This window comes from Triticum dicoccoides, chromosome 4B, assembly GCF_002162155.2.
Source record: "Triticum dicoccoides isolate Atlit2015 ecotype Zavitan chromosome 4B, WEW_v2.0, whole genome shotgun sequence".
In the NCBI taxonomy this organism is placed as follows: domain Eukaryota; kingdom Viridiplantae; phylum Streptophyta; class Magnoliopsida; order Poales; family Poaceae; genus Triticum; species Triticum dicoccoides.
The window spans coordinates 678,056,172-678,070,887 of NC_041387.1; the positions used below are offsets into that span (position 1 = coordinate 678,056,172).

The 14,716-nt window shown below is 46.5% G+C and overlaps 1 protein-coding gene, 1 long non-coding RNA gene and 1 pseudogene across 3 annotated transcripts in view; 1 reads left to right on the forward strand and 2 right to left on the reverse strand.

Annotated features, from left to right (window-relative positions):
* The first annotated feature begins 856 nt into the window (after positions 1 to 856).
* Positions 857 to 5,144, forward strand: LOC119292324. Of its 2 annotated transcripts, XR_005142937.1 has the most exons (4): positions 857 to 1,102; positions 2,613 to 2,758; positions 3,738 to 3,809; positions 4,722 to 5,144. It is a non-coding gene; the product is annotated as an uncharacterized LOC119292324 (long non-coding RNA). The 2 variants fall into 2 exon arrangements; XR_005142936.1 differs by having other exon boundaries at positions 2,613 to 3,809.
* Positions 5,145 to 9,015: 3,871 nt separating this feature from the next.
* LOC119293086 lies at positions 9,016 to 10,434 on the reverse strand (annotated as a pseudogene).
* Positions 10,435 to 13,789: 3,355 nt separating this feature from the next.
* LOC119293087 (achilleol B synthase-like) overlaps positions 13,790 to 14,716 on the reverse strand; it is a 15,588-nt gene continuing 14,661 nt past the window's right edge. Inside the window, exon 18 of the mRNA XM_037571672.1 lies at positions 13,790 to 13,906. Within this exon, the coding sequence (XP_037427569.1) occupies positions 13,790 to 13,906 (117 nt within the window). The remainder of the gene's footprint in view (positions 13,907 to 14,716) is intronic.

Sequence of the window (14,716 nt, forward strand, 5' to 3'; positions counted from 1 at the left end):
AGAAAGCTTTCGCGGGAGGGAGAGGAGAGGTTGTGGCGCTCACCGGCGGGGAGGGCGCCTTTTTATAGACGAAGCGGGTGGCGGGCGGGGCGGCATGCGGGCGGACGTGTGGCGCATGCAAGCGGATGCGCGTCGGCGGCGCCTTCACTGCGCCACCCGTGAGGCATCAATGGAGGCTGACCGACGCAGCAGCGCGGCAGCCTTTGCATTGATTCCCGCGGGAAACGAGGCGATGAGGTCGACGAAGCGGCCGTCTCGCTGACTCGGCGGGTCCGCGGCTGTTTCGCGCCAAAACGCTCGCCCCGCGCCCCCGAGCGCCCCCCGGCGCATCGGGTTCGGCCTGAGTCCGCCGGCGCTGATTTCGGCCCAAGCTGGCGATAAACGGGCTCCGGGGTGCGACTGGACCGTTTTTTCGGCGCCGGCAAAAAAAAATCGCCTGAGGAGGCCGTTCTGGGGGCGCGGCTGGAGATGCTCTTAGGTGCACGGAACGGCGCATAACAGTGTCCACGCACGCGGAACGGCCATGGGTATCCATTGTGAATCTATACTTCTATATCTATATCTATATCTATATCTATACTACTATTAAAAGAGCAAACATAAACCCCCTAAAGCCACACAACAAACTGTACACGGGGTAACTAGAACCCTTGGATTAGATTGACTTAAACACATCCTACCGCCCATATTACGTTAATGGTCTGCTAACCCGATCAACGGCTGAGATCAAATGTTCTGCCGACAGACGCCGTGATGGTCTGCCAGCGTTCGCGTTGTGTGATCCCTATGGGCCGCCCGCAACGCCCTGATTTGTGGATCGATCCCGCCGGAATCGGTGCCTCTCCGCCATTCCGAAACAAATTATGTGCCTCCCCGACCCTACTTCCGCTGGGCGCAACAACCATGGCGGCGGATCCGTGGCGTTCGCGGCCGCTTCACCTCAGGTTCCGCGGTGATTCCACCCGATCAGTGCCTTCCCTACCCTTCTTTCACTAGGATGAGCGCAGCAACCATGGCGGTCGCTCCACCTCAGGTCTCCCGCGCTCCCTCCATGTATCCCCTGCGCATCCGGTGGCCAGGCGCTTCTTCCACTCCGACCTAGGTAAGCCCCTTTGCTCTGCTCTCTGTCATGCGCGAGCCAGTGTGCGACGGTTATCGTGCCGCGGTTAATCATATTCTGGCCATGTCAAGTTCTAGGGTTCTTGTCTCTGCATACAATTCCATTTTGCAGGGGTGGTTCCTTGTTGTTCTAGGCTGATTCAGATTTTTTTTTCCGATTCACCACTTGGACATGATCCAGAAATGCACGGTTGTTCGAGGTCATGTTGTTTGGATGGACTGCACAGAAATGCTATTGATTTAGTATTGTATTCATGCGAGTGAAAATCATAAGCAGACTCCACTCCTCTGTGGACGTTCAGGTTGCAGGTTGAAGCTTTATCAGGGCCTTGATTATGTTAGGTTTAATCTTGATTCATGTATCTGCATATTTAGTTTGCTTTTGTTATGCATGTTGCATAGGTTAGAGAGTAGCTAGTCCGGTGAAGTTTCAGCGGACGCATGCGGAGACTGCGAGATGCCGGGCTGCCGATGACGGCGTGAAGGCGCGGTGCCGTGTGATACGGCGCAAGGCTTGATGCCGGGGTGGTATAGCCGTGGGAAGCGGCGAGACGCGTGCAGGATGAAGCCAAACCGGCTGGCTGGATAGATCAAGTTGGAGCCAGGAGAATTGGTCAGGTTGCATGCAGTCGGTTAGTTGAACGGCTTGGCCGTGTAGTCTGGACGTGGGCGTGCATGTAGTGCATGTAGCTAGGGATTAGTTAGTGGTGCGTGCGTGGGTTAGTGGCCGGTGTGGCTGTGGCTGTGTGTGCGCGTGAGTCTCTATATAAGAGATGTAAAGCTTGTTGTTTGAGTTGAGGCCGTGAGGGCTGAGCACCAAAGATGTAGCCAATGTATTCATCAAGGAGAGAGTGCCTCGGCAAAGCTCTTGTGCTTCTCCTTGGTGTATGCGTGTGTGTGTGTGTGTGTGCAGAGGTTTTCACCATGTGGATGTGTGTGTGTTCATGAGAGAAGTAGAGAGTTGTGTGAGGCAGCTCGGGGTAGAAGAAGAAGAGGCGGCGCTGCGAGAGGCGGCGCCAACAGATTATTGTTTATTAATTATTATAGAATTGTCCAACACAGCGCCTCGTGCTAGCCGGCCTGGTTGATGATGCCTATCTCCCTTATATTCAGAAACGGAATAGCTTATCCCTTATATTCAGAAATGGAATAACTTAGGCGTGTGAGTGTCGTCCGCGACGAAACAGGTTCATGGCATTTTGTCTTCAAATTAGATGTTGTACGTCCCTGCAATATGTGTGTCAAATGCCCCAAGTTGGATTTGTGATCTCACTTTCCCACTTTCCCACTGCACATTGAAGCTCTCTGAATTAACAAAACTTGTTAATACCCCCCTCTAACTGTTATATCTTAAGCTGCTTCTGCATAACCATTTGTGTGTCTACAGTTGTTATATCCTACGCTACTCTGACAATTTTTACCCCAAATGATGTGCTTTATGTGTATACCTGTACCTTATTTTGTACCGTCGACATTTCTAAATTATTTTGCAGTGGCTCACGAAGCAGCAGCTTCACACCGCCACACCTCCCTAGGCTTGATTTCTTCCATTGCATGAAGTGCAATTGCTGCCTTGGAATGAGACTATCAGAACACAAATGTCAGGAGAAGGGGCTAGAGGCAAACTGTCCAATTTGCGGTGACTTCCTATTCACATCAAGTTGCTCTTCCTTGTGGTCACTTCATGCATTCAGTTTGCTTTCAGGTGTTAGCAAGTAAAATAATAATTTTCTTTTTTCTGATAATATATATCTGGCTACTGGCTGTCAAAGATGGTTCTGACAATTGTCAACCCCAGGCATACACTTGCAGTCACTACACTTGTCCTATCTCCATCTTGAGTCCCATGACTTGTTTTCATATCATAGTGAGAACTATTACTCATTCTATTTTGCTCTTCATATACAGGGCATTCCACTAGCTCATAAGTGATTTTTCATAAAGTATGAAACAGACACATTTCTCATTACTTTGATACTGAAAGCCTATACCTCAATTCTAGAGTACTCAAAAACAAATAATTTATCTGTGCAGTTATATTGTATGATTATTCTCCACGGACAATACAGCTCTGATTCCTGACACTCGAGGGTGACTTTACTTGTGGTCTTGTTATTTAAACTCTCCTAAGATGCAAAGTGAAGACTGCTTTAGTATTTGGGGAGTACACAGTCGGATATTTGGCTCGAGTCATGTTGATTGACTGAGTGTAATAGACAAACTTCAGAGGTATTGGTATCTGGAAAAAGAAGAGGAAGCATTGTAAATCGTTGTTATTATATGAGATGCCAATCGAGAGGTGCCAGTTTCATTTTGACTTGTTTGAGATCTAGCTTCCGATCAGTTTGCTCCTGTGAAACTATTTTGTCCAATGCTTTAATGTTACCATGGTAGTCTCAGAATAGTATGGACATCCTGATGTTCTTCTGTGGTTAGTTGTTCCTTGAAGTGTGGGCTACATGCTGTAGAGGTAACAAAACTATTGGCGTAGCTTACAATATCCACAATATACGGATTTTTACTTGTGAGCTGATTGTCTAAATTTTGTAAGCACGTACACGATTCTTACTGAACTACTATAATATTTATTTCTCCATTTCTGTATTCTGTATGTACAGGTGTACTTTGGCATGCTTGATGCATTCTTGGCTGCTGAAGAGCTTCCAAAGGAATACCACTATAGGTGTCAGGTATTCATGTTCTGTTCTTGGTTTCATTATTTTCATCCGCTGTAATATTTATATTCTGTTGCATTATTCATACATGATATTCTTTGTAATGATCGCGAAAGAAAAGGTACATCTCAATTTCATTGGTAAAATCTGGTAATGCAAATCCCCCTCTGCCTCCTCAGTTCAGAGTCATCGTTCTATATTAGTGGATATGAAAAACAATTCTAACTATCCTTGCTGGAAATTGGTTGGTAGTGTCCAATGCAGACTAAAAAATTTGAGTTGATTTTGCTTTCCATAATATGTTCATCTCAGCCACAAGGTAGAGAGAGATCACTAGATAACAAATCTTTCAGTAAAAAGTAAATTACAGCCATTGCTGAACCATAGGTTTGCAAGTCTCTTGGATCGAGACTTGACAAACACGTACTCCCTCCGTTCAAAATAGATGACTCAACTTTATACTAACTTTATAGTATAAAGTTAGTACAAAGTTGAGTCATCTATTTTGGAACGTAGGGAGTAATTAATTAGACTGGCCTACTAAACGAGGAACCAATATCGCTGAGATTCAACATTCAGGAAAGTATTACATATGGAAAATCCTCTACAACAGAGGAGACTGTTAGAATTGTTTTTGATAGTGTTTATTTGAATTTCGTCAGTGTGAATACTGAATAAGCAGGAAACTTCGAGAGATGGTCAGTGCAACATTCCTTATGCAACTACTACTGCAATTGATTCCTTTCCAAGCGCCTTCTATAGAGCTTCGCAACATCTATCTTCTTGAATTTACATGGATTCGATTTAGTTACTTTACCTGTAATAAGCAGCATCATGCTCATTGTTGAATAGTTTCTCTCAAATAATTTCGTTTTTATAGGATTTGCTATGAACTGACAACTTTAAATCTTTGCTTCGTTTCATCAGATCATGTCTGAGGCACAAGAGTGTGGTTCCTGTGTAGAGGCGCTCACATACTTCCATGGGTAGATTGTACTTTCATGACATAGGTGTTTATTTAATATACTAAGTCATGTATCCTTGTCCCGAAAGGAGTAAATTGCTGAAAGCCACCACATTTGTGGCACGAATACTGCAAAACCACCACTTTTGTCGAAAATTTCAAAGAACCACCACTTCCTCGGCAAGTGAGTAACAAAAAGCACTAAACGTGCTGTGAGCCGTGATTAAGTGAAAAACTGACATGCCTGGCCCACATGTCAGGCTGACTTGGCAAAGAATAAACAGTAGAGAGGTGACTAGGCTCTGGCATTTCGTCGAGTACTTCGTGTGCACGCACAACACATACTCCGTCGGTCCAGCTCTTCTCCGGCGATGCTGCCCCTCCGTCTGCACCCCGATGAGCTCCGCCCCTCCTCTGTGCGCGGTGAGCCTCGACGCCGCCACTCGCCCACGCCATGGCCGCCCACCAAGACCCGCTGGTCGAAGCCGGGCACGGCAGCTCGTGCCCTCCTCCGGCAGTGCCGTGCACCGCCTCCCTGCAGCGTCACGTGGTGGCGGATCGATTGTTGCAGGCAGAAAACGGACGCAGAAGCAAGCGGATCGAACGAATCGGGAGCCGCGGCGTCGACCTGCTGCTGGCCAGGGCAGATCGATTCGTCCGCGTACGGCCATGCTGCGGGCGACTCTGGCGGCAGGCTCCCGCCTCGCCATTGACCTCCCCCGCCTCCCTACTCTCGGGATCCGGCTGTTCCCCACATCGTCGGAGTCCAAGTCACCGCCGCTCGAGGAGCCGTCCTGCGCGACATCATCCTGCGCGAGGAGATGCTCCGCCCGAGCCGCTCGCCAGCATCTCGCAGTTGGGTACGGCCGCGTCCGCCGCCGCCAGTCGTCGAGGAGCGCCCCCTAGCTCCGCCGTCCTGCAGCAACATCGAGCTCAAGCCGCCGGCGGATAGGAAGAGGGAGAGAGGGAAGAGAGATGTGAGGAGGAAGACGGAGGTGTGGGGCTGACATGTGGGCCCTTTGCCACGTCAACATATTATCCATCTAGGCATGCCAAATTAGCCTGACATGTGGGGCCAACACGTCAGTTCCGCTGTTAGACGCGTCTCAGTTTCAAATTAGTGCGATTTGTTACTCACTTGCCGCAGAGTCGGTGGTTTTTTGTGATATTTGACAAAAGCGGTGGTTTTGGAGTACTCTAGCCACAAATGTGGTGGCTTTGAGCAATTTACTCTCCCGAAAGAGTGTTAGAGGCAACAATACTCCTCCCGCCGGACAGCCAACTCTATGCCCTCCACGTCCTGACAGCCAACTCTACTATTCAGTTGTTATCTTTTTTTGTTTTTTATTTTCTGTCATCAAAGAGTTACGTTTATATATGTAGATTATCTTCCTACAATTTTTAAATTGCTTGGTACTGTGGAAGTGTTTATTTCAATGTGGCATGCTGTTCTAAATGGATACTTTTTCTATTTGCTGGTTAGCTTTGCGAAACAATAACTATTATAGCCACTGATCTGCTCAGGTCCAATTCCCTATTGTACAGTTTCCCATTCTAGAGTAGACTTTATCCACTGTTAAGATTTTGATAGCACGGTGACATCTTTAGCTCATGTTTAATCTTGCCAGAACTAAGTATCTAACAGGCATCTCCCTCAACCGTAGTTCCACTTTAGGAGAAGTTGGAAGAAAGTGAGTGGGGGCCTTCATCAGGCCTTCAACTTACGAAGATGACAAGCAGCCTGAATCCAAGATTTCCAAGACTAATTTGTTTTTTTATCTTTGCTCCAAGTTTGCATCTCCACCATGTTCACTTGGAGTCTTGTACAGTATTTATATGTTCCTTCCAAAATTCACCCAAGAAAATTAGACATTCTGAAATCTTTATCAGACGTTGGATTACATTTTCACTATACAATGTTTTGAGATTTACTTGAATTTCATGTTTGTTCAGACGTGCGTTGCACGTGCACACTTACTAGTAAGGTCAAACACCTCGAGCCCGTGCCCGTGGAAGGCAGAAACACCCAGACCGAGCCCGTGCTAGGGTTAGGTCTCGTCTCTTCTCCATCCTCGCGCCACCGGACACTGGATGTCTGGATCTCACGCCGCCGGCAGCTGCATGTCCCCCCTCCCCGTGCCGCCGGATCTTCCTCTCCTCCTCCCCGTGCGACCGAATCTTCCTCTCGGGCTCTTCCCCGCACCGATGACTGCTGTTCTACGACCTCGTCCGCCCCGAGCTCTTCTTCTCTTCAGGCAGGTGAGCCCCGCCTCTTCTTCTCTTCTTCTCTGGCATGCTCAAAGTTGGGCATGCTCTGCTGCTCTGCTCTGTACTCTGCCGGCCCGTAATGTATTGCTACTGTACCTGCTTGAGTAGTTGACTGTAAGTGAAGTAGACTAGTATTACTGGTGAACTTCTCCTGCTAACATCTTGCAATCTTTCTTCTGATCTTCTCTATGATGTATGTAGGTGTTGCCCGCTCACCGGAGGGAAAGGGTCAGAGGACAACACACAAAGAGGGAGGGGCTACATACTGAAGAGAGAACAAGGTTATAAACTTATAACTATACATCCATTCTACATTCTAACATTTTTTATGGTTAGAAACCGAACCGAAACGAACCAATTTTATGGTTTTTATGGTTTCTGGTTTCGGTATGGTATGAACTTTTCATACCTTTTTGAACTTTGGTTTTTATGATATATACCAAAAAACCGTATGGTTAATCCAATAAACCGAAGTAAAAAATAAATTTATTTTTCTTGAGGCAACAACTATATGAGTTGTCATTTTTCTTGTACATGAGTCAAATTCACTACTAAACACGTACTTTTTTCCTGTAACATAGTTATTTTTCTATTTAAAAAATGCTAAGCACGTCCATAACCATCAAGGGATGAATCCATGCATGCATATAAACTTATATATATATAGTTATATACTATTTGTGTAAAATAGTATGTGTTTTGAGTCATACATTTGTATATTATTATTACGCCATTTTCAAATTTGCATCAACTTTGGTTATTATGGTATATACCGAAACCATGCCGAAATAATTTGGTATATACCGAAACCGAACTGTATTTTAAATTCATACCATATTTACCAAAGTATTAATACTGTACAAACCAAAAAATCATACAAACCGAACCATGTAAACCGAATAAACCGAACACACAGAGTGAAGCACGCCTACACCTCCCCCTCCTCCTCCTCCCCTACCTCCGCCTAGCTAGGGTTCCTAGGGTTCATCAAATTAGCTAGGGTTTCATGTAATTGGTTAGGGTACATCAAATTAGCTAGTATTTATAGATGCTTAAGTAGTTGTATAGTTGTTGTGCACCCAATGTAGTTAACTAAATATAATTTTTAGGACAAATTTGTATATGCTTAAGTAGTTAACTAAATATATTCTTTATGACAAATTTGTATATGCTTAATTAGTTAACTAAATATATTTTAGGGTTGTATAGTTGCTTAAGTACTTGTATAGTTGCTCTGCACCCAATGTATGCTTAAGTAGTTGTATAATTTCTAGGGTTCATCAATGGGTGCTTAAGTAGTTGTAGATGTTTAAGTAGCTAGGGTTCATCTAGTTAGTTAGGGTTCATCAAATTAGCCAGTACTTGTAGATGATTAAGTAACTAGGGCTGTAGGGTTAGGGCAGTAGTGTTTAACTAGAAATGTTAGGGCAGTAGAGTTTAACTAGATGTTAATTAGAGCAGTAGGGTTTAGTTTAGAGAAAAAAATTAATATAAAAATATAAATTTCTATTGGTGCTCCAAGTCCAATAGGTTCTTCATTTTAACTGATCTTTTATTAGGACAGAAATTTAGGACATAATTTGAATTGAGTTCTAGGGTTCATAATTTGAAATTTAGGATAGAAATTGAGTTCTAGGGTTCATAATTTTTATTAGGACAACAATTTAGGACAGAAATATGTAAAGGTTCTAGGTTTCTAGGGTTCATCCATCTATATTTTTGGTTTTTGAATTGAGTTTGAGAGAGCATGAGATTTGTGTAGATTTTCTTGAAGTGTCAAACACTAGGGAGATGCAAATTTGAAGTGGTCTTGTTATATGCAAATTCCTCGTGTTTGCTCATATATATCTACTGTTGTAGTTGCTCATGTACAGGTTCTTAAGTCGTCCTGTATATGCAACATTGAAGTGGTTTGATTGTGCCCAAGTGACCTTTTTGTTGTTTGCAAGGAATGATTCTGAATGGCCTATGTTTTGCCGGAATGTTGATTCATTTCCGTTCCAAAATGAGGCATGTCCTTCGATAGCGCTTGCCACACTCTTCCCACAGTGGCCACACAAATCTTGGCTTCTCGGGAGGCATCTGTGGTGGTAGTGCCGACTTGGCGATGACACGTACCACAACGGGCATGGTTGGTCGGCCCGATGGATTCGGGTTGCTGCAGGGTGCAGGCCAGACCCAGGAGGAGCAGGCGTTCCGTATCACCAGTAGTATATGTAGCTGCTCATGGTCATTTGGAGTAGAACTAGCAGTCAACATGGCATCCACGCACTCCAGTAGCCTCCTCTCACGGTGAAGATGCCACACTCTATGGGTGATATGCATGTCATCATCATCCACCACCTGGTGATATGCCAATGCATGCCCGCAGCCCGGTGATGTCCTCGAGGATGAGCACCCCAAGTGCGTAGATGTCTGTTTGCCATGTCGCCTTGCGACAAACCTGATACTCAGGTGCGATGTAGCCCCAGGTGCCACATGCACCGGTGACGAAGTTCCTGTCGACGATGACGATGACGGTGCAGGCCAGGCCGAAGTGACCAAGACGGGCCTGAAAGCTTGAGTGCAGCATGTGCTCGCCTTGATGTCGCGGTGGAGCATCATGGGCTCGTACTCATGGTGGACATTATGCAGGCCGGTTATTATACCCTTGATGATCTCGTAGCGGGTTGGACATTGCCGCCTCTATGGAAAAGATGTTGGTCTAGGCTACCGTTTGTCATGAACTCGAACATGAACAGGGGCACTCCTTTATTGTATGACCACCCTGAAATTTGTTTACGGTCAGAGTTATGAAAATATGTGTTTATGTATTTCTACAAATGCATAGCTAGAAATTTAGAATAGATATGTAAGCCATGGATCCCAGTTACTAAGCCAGCCGCTTTTGACCTCTAACCATGATTAGCTACCCTCAACTCCAGATAGGACCCTACGCGCAATAAAGGATCATATATGACCTCCAATGCAATACATGACACCATATTGGACCCACAGAAAATTATCTGGAAATATTTAGGCTATGTACAACTTTTTTTTAGGAAAGGCATAAATGCCTGACTTTATAAAATAAAGCAATAGCATAAAGTTATTATGCTCCGTTATAGCGAACTAAAATGAAGGTAGCAAAGCATAATAACAATATGCATCCAACGACTAATGGAAAATTTTAAATCCAAATCAAAACAGAGCATAATAAACGAAACAAAGACCATTCCAATACCGAGAGTAGCAATGAGCTAAATTCGCAGCCCAACTTAGATTAAATGTACTATTTGGATGATGCTCAGCGATGAGGGGGACGATGTTCTTGTGGCGCAACCGGTTGATGGTGCTGACGTCGTCGAGGAAGTTGTCGTAGCGGCGGTTCTGCACATCGCGTGTAAACCTCTTAATGGCCATGTCCATCGGTCGCTCCATCTTGGAAATGTCCATCTGTACACAGTGCCAAAACCGCCTCCACCTAGCTTCATGTCCTCATGGAAGTTGCGGGCAAAATCGACCTTGGTTGGTGGCAGTGGCACACCAGGAAGGCGCTCCATGGACTTGGCGAGCTGGCATTGGTCCTTTTGCTACCGGCGACATCTTGAGTTCAAGTAACACGCCACAGCGGTGACCATCCCGGCAGCAGCGGCTACGGACCCAAGGACTGCAGGTTATGGCCGTCACCACTCAAGGGTCACCGGTGCGTCCTGAGGTGAGTGGAGGAGTCCATGGACGACCTCGTGCACGGCCCTACCGGCTGCTGCTGGTGTACGCGGCATCTCGAGCTCCGGGTGTACGCGGCTGAGGCACGAGCTCCTCTCTGGGCGAGAGTCAAGGGCGCCGGACAACGACGACGACTACAACAATCCCATCATCCGCTACCTACTCCGCTATGCTGGCCGGTCGCTTAAGTGTGTTGCTTGTGTTCGTTTTCCAATCCAGCGGAAGTCATCTAGTACGTAGCTAGCTAGTCTCTTGTGAATCGACCCAGCAGTGTGTGCTATCTTCCGGTGGAACCCAAAGTCAGCTTCGGTACGTAATAGTCAATCTCATTGCAGCACGCCTGAGCCCTTTGGCCGGCGCCTCCTGACGAGCTGCCGGCCGGGGAGGTGCTGCTGCTGCTGCACAACGCCCTTTGGCCGACACCCGTTCCTACAGGAGCAGCGGTGGCTCGATGACCGGTGGCCATGGCGAGTTTGTGGATATTGATGTGGCGGTTAAATCTGTGTGACATGGCGGTCAAACTTAGTTAAAACTGTGTCCACGTCAGCACCAAACCACCCTAAGCGGTACAAAGCACTAAACTTACCCGTTTTTGCAAATTTGAGGAACTAAGATTTGCTGATTTTGGAGCTGAGGGATCATTTTTGTACTTTCGAAATACTTAATATAAGGGACAAAAAAATGTACTTTCCCCTATTTATTACAGATCATGGGCAGCTCTTTTGCGCTGCAATGCGAAAATTTATATCTGACTTATGAGCATGGATGGGCTAGGAGCATCCAAGTTCCTCATGTCTTTTCCTGCTGCCCAGCGAGCTCAGCCTCACCATCACTGTCCCACTCAAACTTATCACTGTCACTAGTCCAGCTAGCCCTGTGACATGAGTTAAGCACAAATCGAGTAATGTTGAAAGCAAACCACCAGAAAAGTAATTATAGAGAATAAAATGATACGACACGCGATGGAATCATGAATAGTCATTGGTTTAGTTTTTTTATACCGAGGGTTCGAATCCCTCTCTTTCCGCTCCCTTGGATCATTTGGGACTTTCGAATTGGAAAAAATTCTGACCCCCGGATTTTCTCATAGATAAATGTCCGAAACAAATCCAATAAGAAAAAAAACGGAATTTTTACTCCTCACGTCCAGGATTCCGTCCTGGGTCATTAGATAAGAATCCACAAGCCCGCAACAGCCACAAATATCGCAATTGAAATCTCCAGCATGAAATCAGTCCAACTGCATTCGAAGAAAAGGAAGAAGGAAAAACCATATATTTTATTGAACAAACTCCCCTCGACCGCTGTCACAAGAAGAAATCAAGCTAATGCCGGGAAAATATACACCAGTGCAATCAGAAACAGTTTAACTTGTAGTTTTGGGGGTCCCTAACTAACTGAAGTATGCTATGTTTCAGATATATACTAGCCGTGCGGCTGGGGCCTTCAACCGACCGGCGGCACGTGGAGGGACCGGTGAGGAGATGTCGGATCTCCGCCGGTTTACTGACGTCGGCGTTCGTCTTCGTGGAGAGACTCCGCTCGGTTCCAGCCAACCGCGAGATCGGACGACGTGGCTTCCGGTGAAAATCGCACCTGACTGCGGTCATGGCGGACGATGGCGGCGTCTCGGACATTGTTTCCTTCTCGAGGCATCGTCATTGCAGGTCACGTCAACCTGATCGGAAGGTTCCGGGGGAAACCGTAGGTCTGGATCTATCGGATCGAACGATGGCGACGTTTCGATGTCGTTCTCCCTCCTGGGGGTATCGTTTTGGAGCAAGTGTTGGCTGGAAGGGACAAGAGGAGGAGCGGCGTGATATCTGACATGTCGACAACGGCGGGTCTCAGCGGCATGGAGCAACGGGGTCTCGTCGGTGGGCGTTGGATGATGGACGAGGCGCAGGATGGTGGCATTGTCTGGCGTCGTGGTGGCGTCGACGGCAGCTAAACCGGGCAAGGTACATGCAGCAGTACAACACTAAAGATGGATTGGTGGCAGGTGGCTGCGGCGGCCTCATACCCGGCAGGCGTCCTGGTTGAGGAGCACGCCCGACTGATGGGTGCCCATACCCGGCAGGCGTCCTGGTTGGGACCTCAGGTCTTAGATGTTAGGTTTGGCAGCAAGGTCTGTTTGGTATTAGGCCTAGACTATCAGTGCCCCTTCATCAATTGGATAGGAGTAGCAACAGATGTTGTTTAGACGGTGGCTTTAGTCTTACTGTTGTATGACTTTATAAGGTCTTGTGTTAATAATTAATAAAATGGCCGTATGCATCGTCCAGATGCAGAGGCCGGGGGTCTTCCTCCTTTTCTAAAAAAATATATATATATACTAGGAAGGATAGCTCGCTGGGCAGCAGGAAATGGCATGCATAACAGGGCTAAACATACTTTATGGGAGTAAGGTGATCAAGTGGCATAAATCTAAAAATATGAGCAGATTGACCAAGTTTGCCCGTTATCACCTAGAGTAAGATTAACCAAACAAGCACTAGTGCAGTACCATTTGATGATGCGTGTACCAAATGAATAAACAACTGTGTTTGCATTCGAAATGAACTTGCGCAAACGCATGAGCTGAAGTGCCAGAGAAGTAAGAGTTTTCCTCATTTTACCATATAGGTCGATCGCTGTAGCATAATCTAAACAACAGAATCCCGGCACTAAAACGTCCCGACCTGTTAATGCTATGTCTGATCACAAGAATGTCAATGCGTCGACATGAACATCATATGAAACAAAAGAACATGCGAGAGTCATTCCAAACAAAAGAACACAAGCGAGTCATTTCCAAACAGGCACAATGGTCCAACTCTGAACACCATGAACTCAAGGTCCATGTAGTTACATCCCTCTTTATAAATACATAGTAGCCATACAAGGAGCTCTCCACATCTATTGAAGATAATAGTTGTTCTTCCAAATATATGATTAAGGTAGATATGACTTCGTCTGAACTGAAGAAGTCTTTTCAAAAGATATCAGATCTATAATTTATTCGTCATAATAATTTATAAGACGTTTCTCATACAAATGTGGATATGTGGGTAGTTCACTTCTTCATTCCAAGAAGTCGGCAGCGGAATTCTCCTAGAGCCCAGATGGGGAATAAATTCCGGTAGTTCGGGTAGTTGAAGTAAAGGGAGGAATTGAAACACCCAACATGTTCCTGCAACCATAACAAAAATTCAAACTTGAATTTTCTGGAATTGAGATAGATTATTAGCAAAAGAAAGGCACAAATTCTTCTAAGTGCACATAAATTTGGCCATGGTCAGTAATTAATCTACCTATGATTCGAAAACTTCCCAATAATTGAAGAGCATGTATATATTTTCAGTCAGACGTGCATAATTTTCTTTTGTGGACTCATGTAACGCCGCCGCCGCCACACAACACGGCCGCCAGATCCCTTCTCCGTTGCCACCGTTCCCGCCGCACCTTCTTCCCCTCGCCGCCGCCACACAACACCGCCACCAGATCCCTTCTCCTTTGCCACTGTTCCCGCCGGACCTTCTTCCCCTCGCCGCCGCCTTTGGCATCCTTCGGCAAAGTCCGAATGGCTCCGGGGAACACGCCGGCGGGGCATTTTCCGGCTGCTCGGCGTTGGTATAGCGTCCACGATCAACTGATGCCCCCTAGTGAGGTCTCCCCGTCTGGTGACGGCAGCGTGGAGGCCGGGTTGGTTGCAAGCATGGCCTGTCCTCCGGTAGATCTGATCTGGTCGGAGTGGCCTGCTCGCTCCACGGCTGCGGAGATCGGTGGCGGTTTTGTGCACACGATGCAGGATGGAGATTCCTCGAGCATATTCGGGTGAAAACCTTGCTCTCTTGCCAAGGCTGGCGATGGCGGCGCTCTTTTGTGTCGTCCCCTTTTTGAAGGCATCACAGTGGAGAAGCTCCACACCCCTATGCGCTACCTCGAGGGGAATCTCTAGATTGATCGGTCGGATGACGGCGGTGATCTTGTTGTCGTTCCC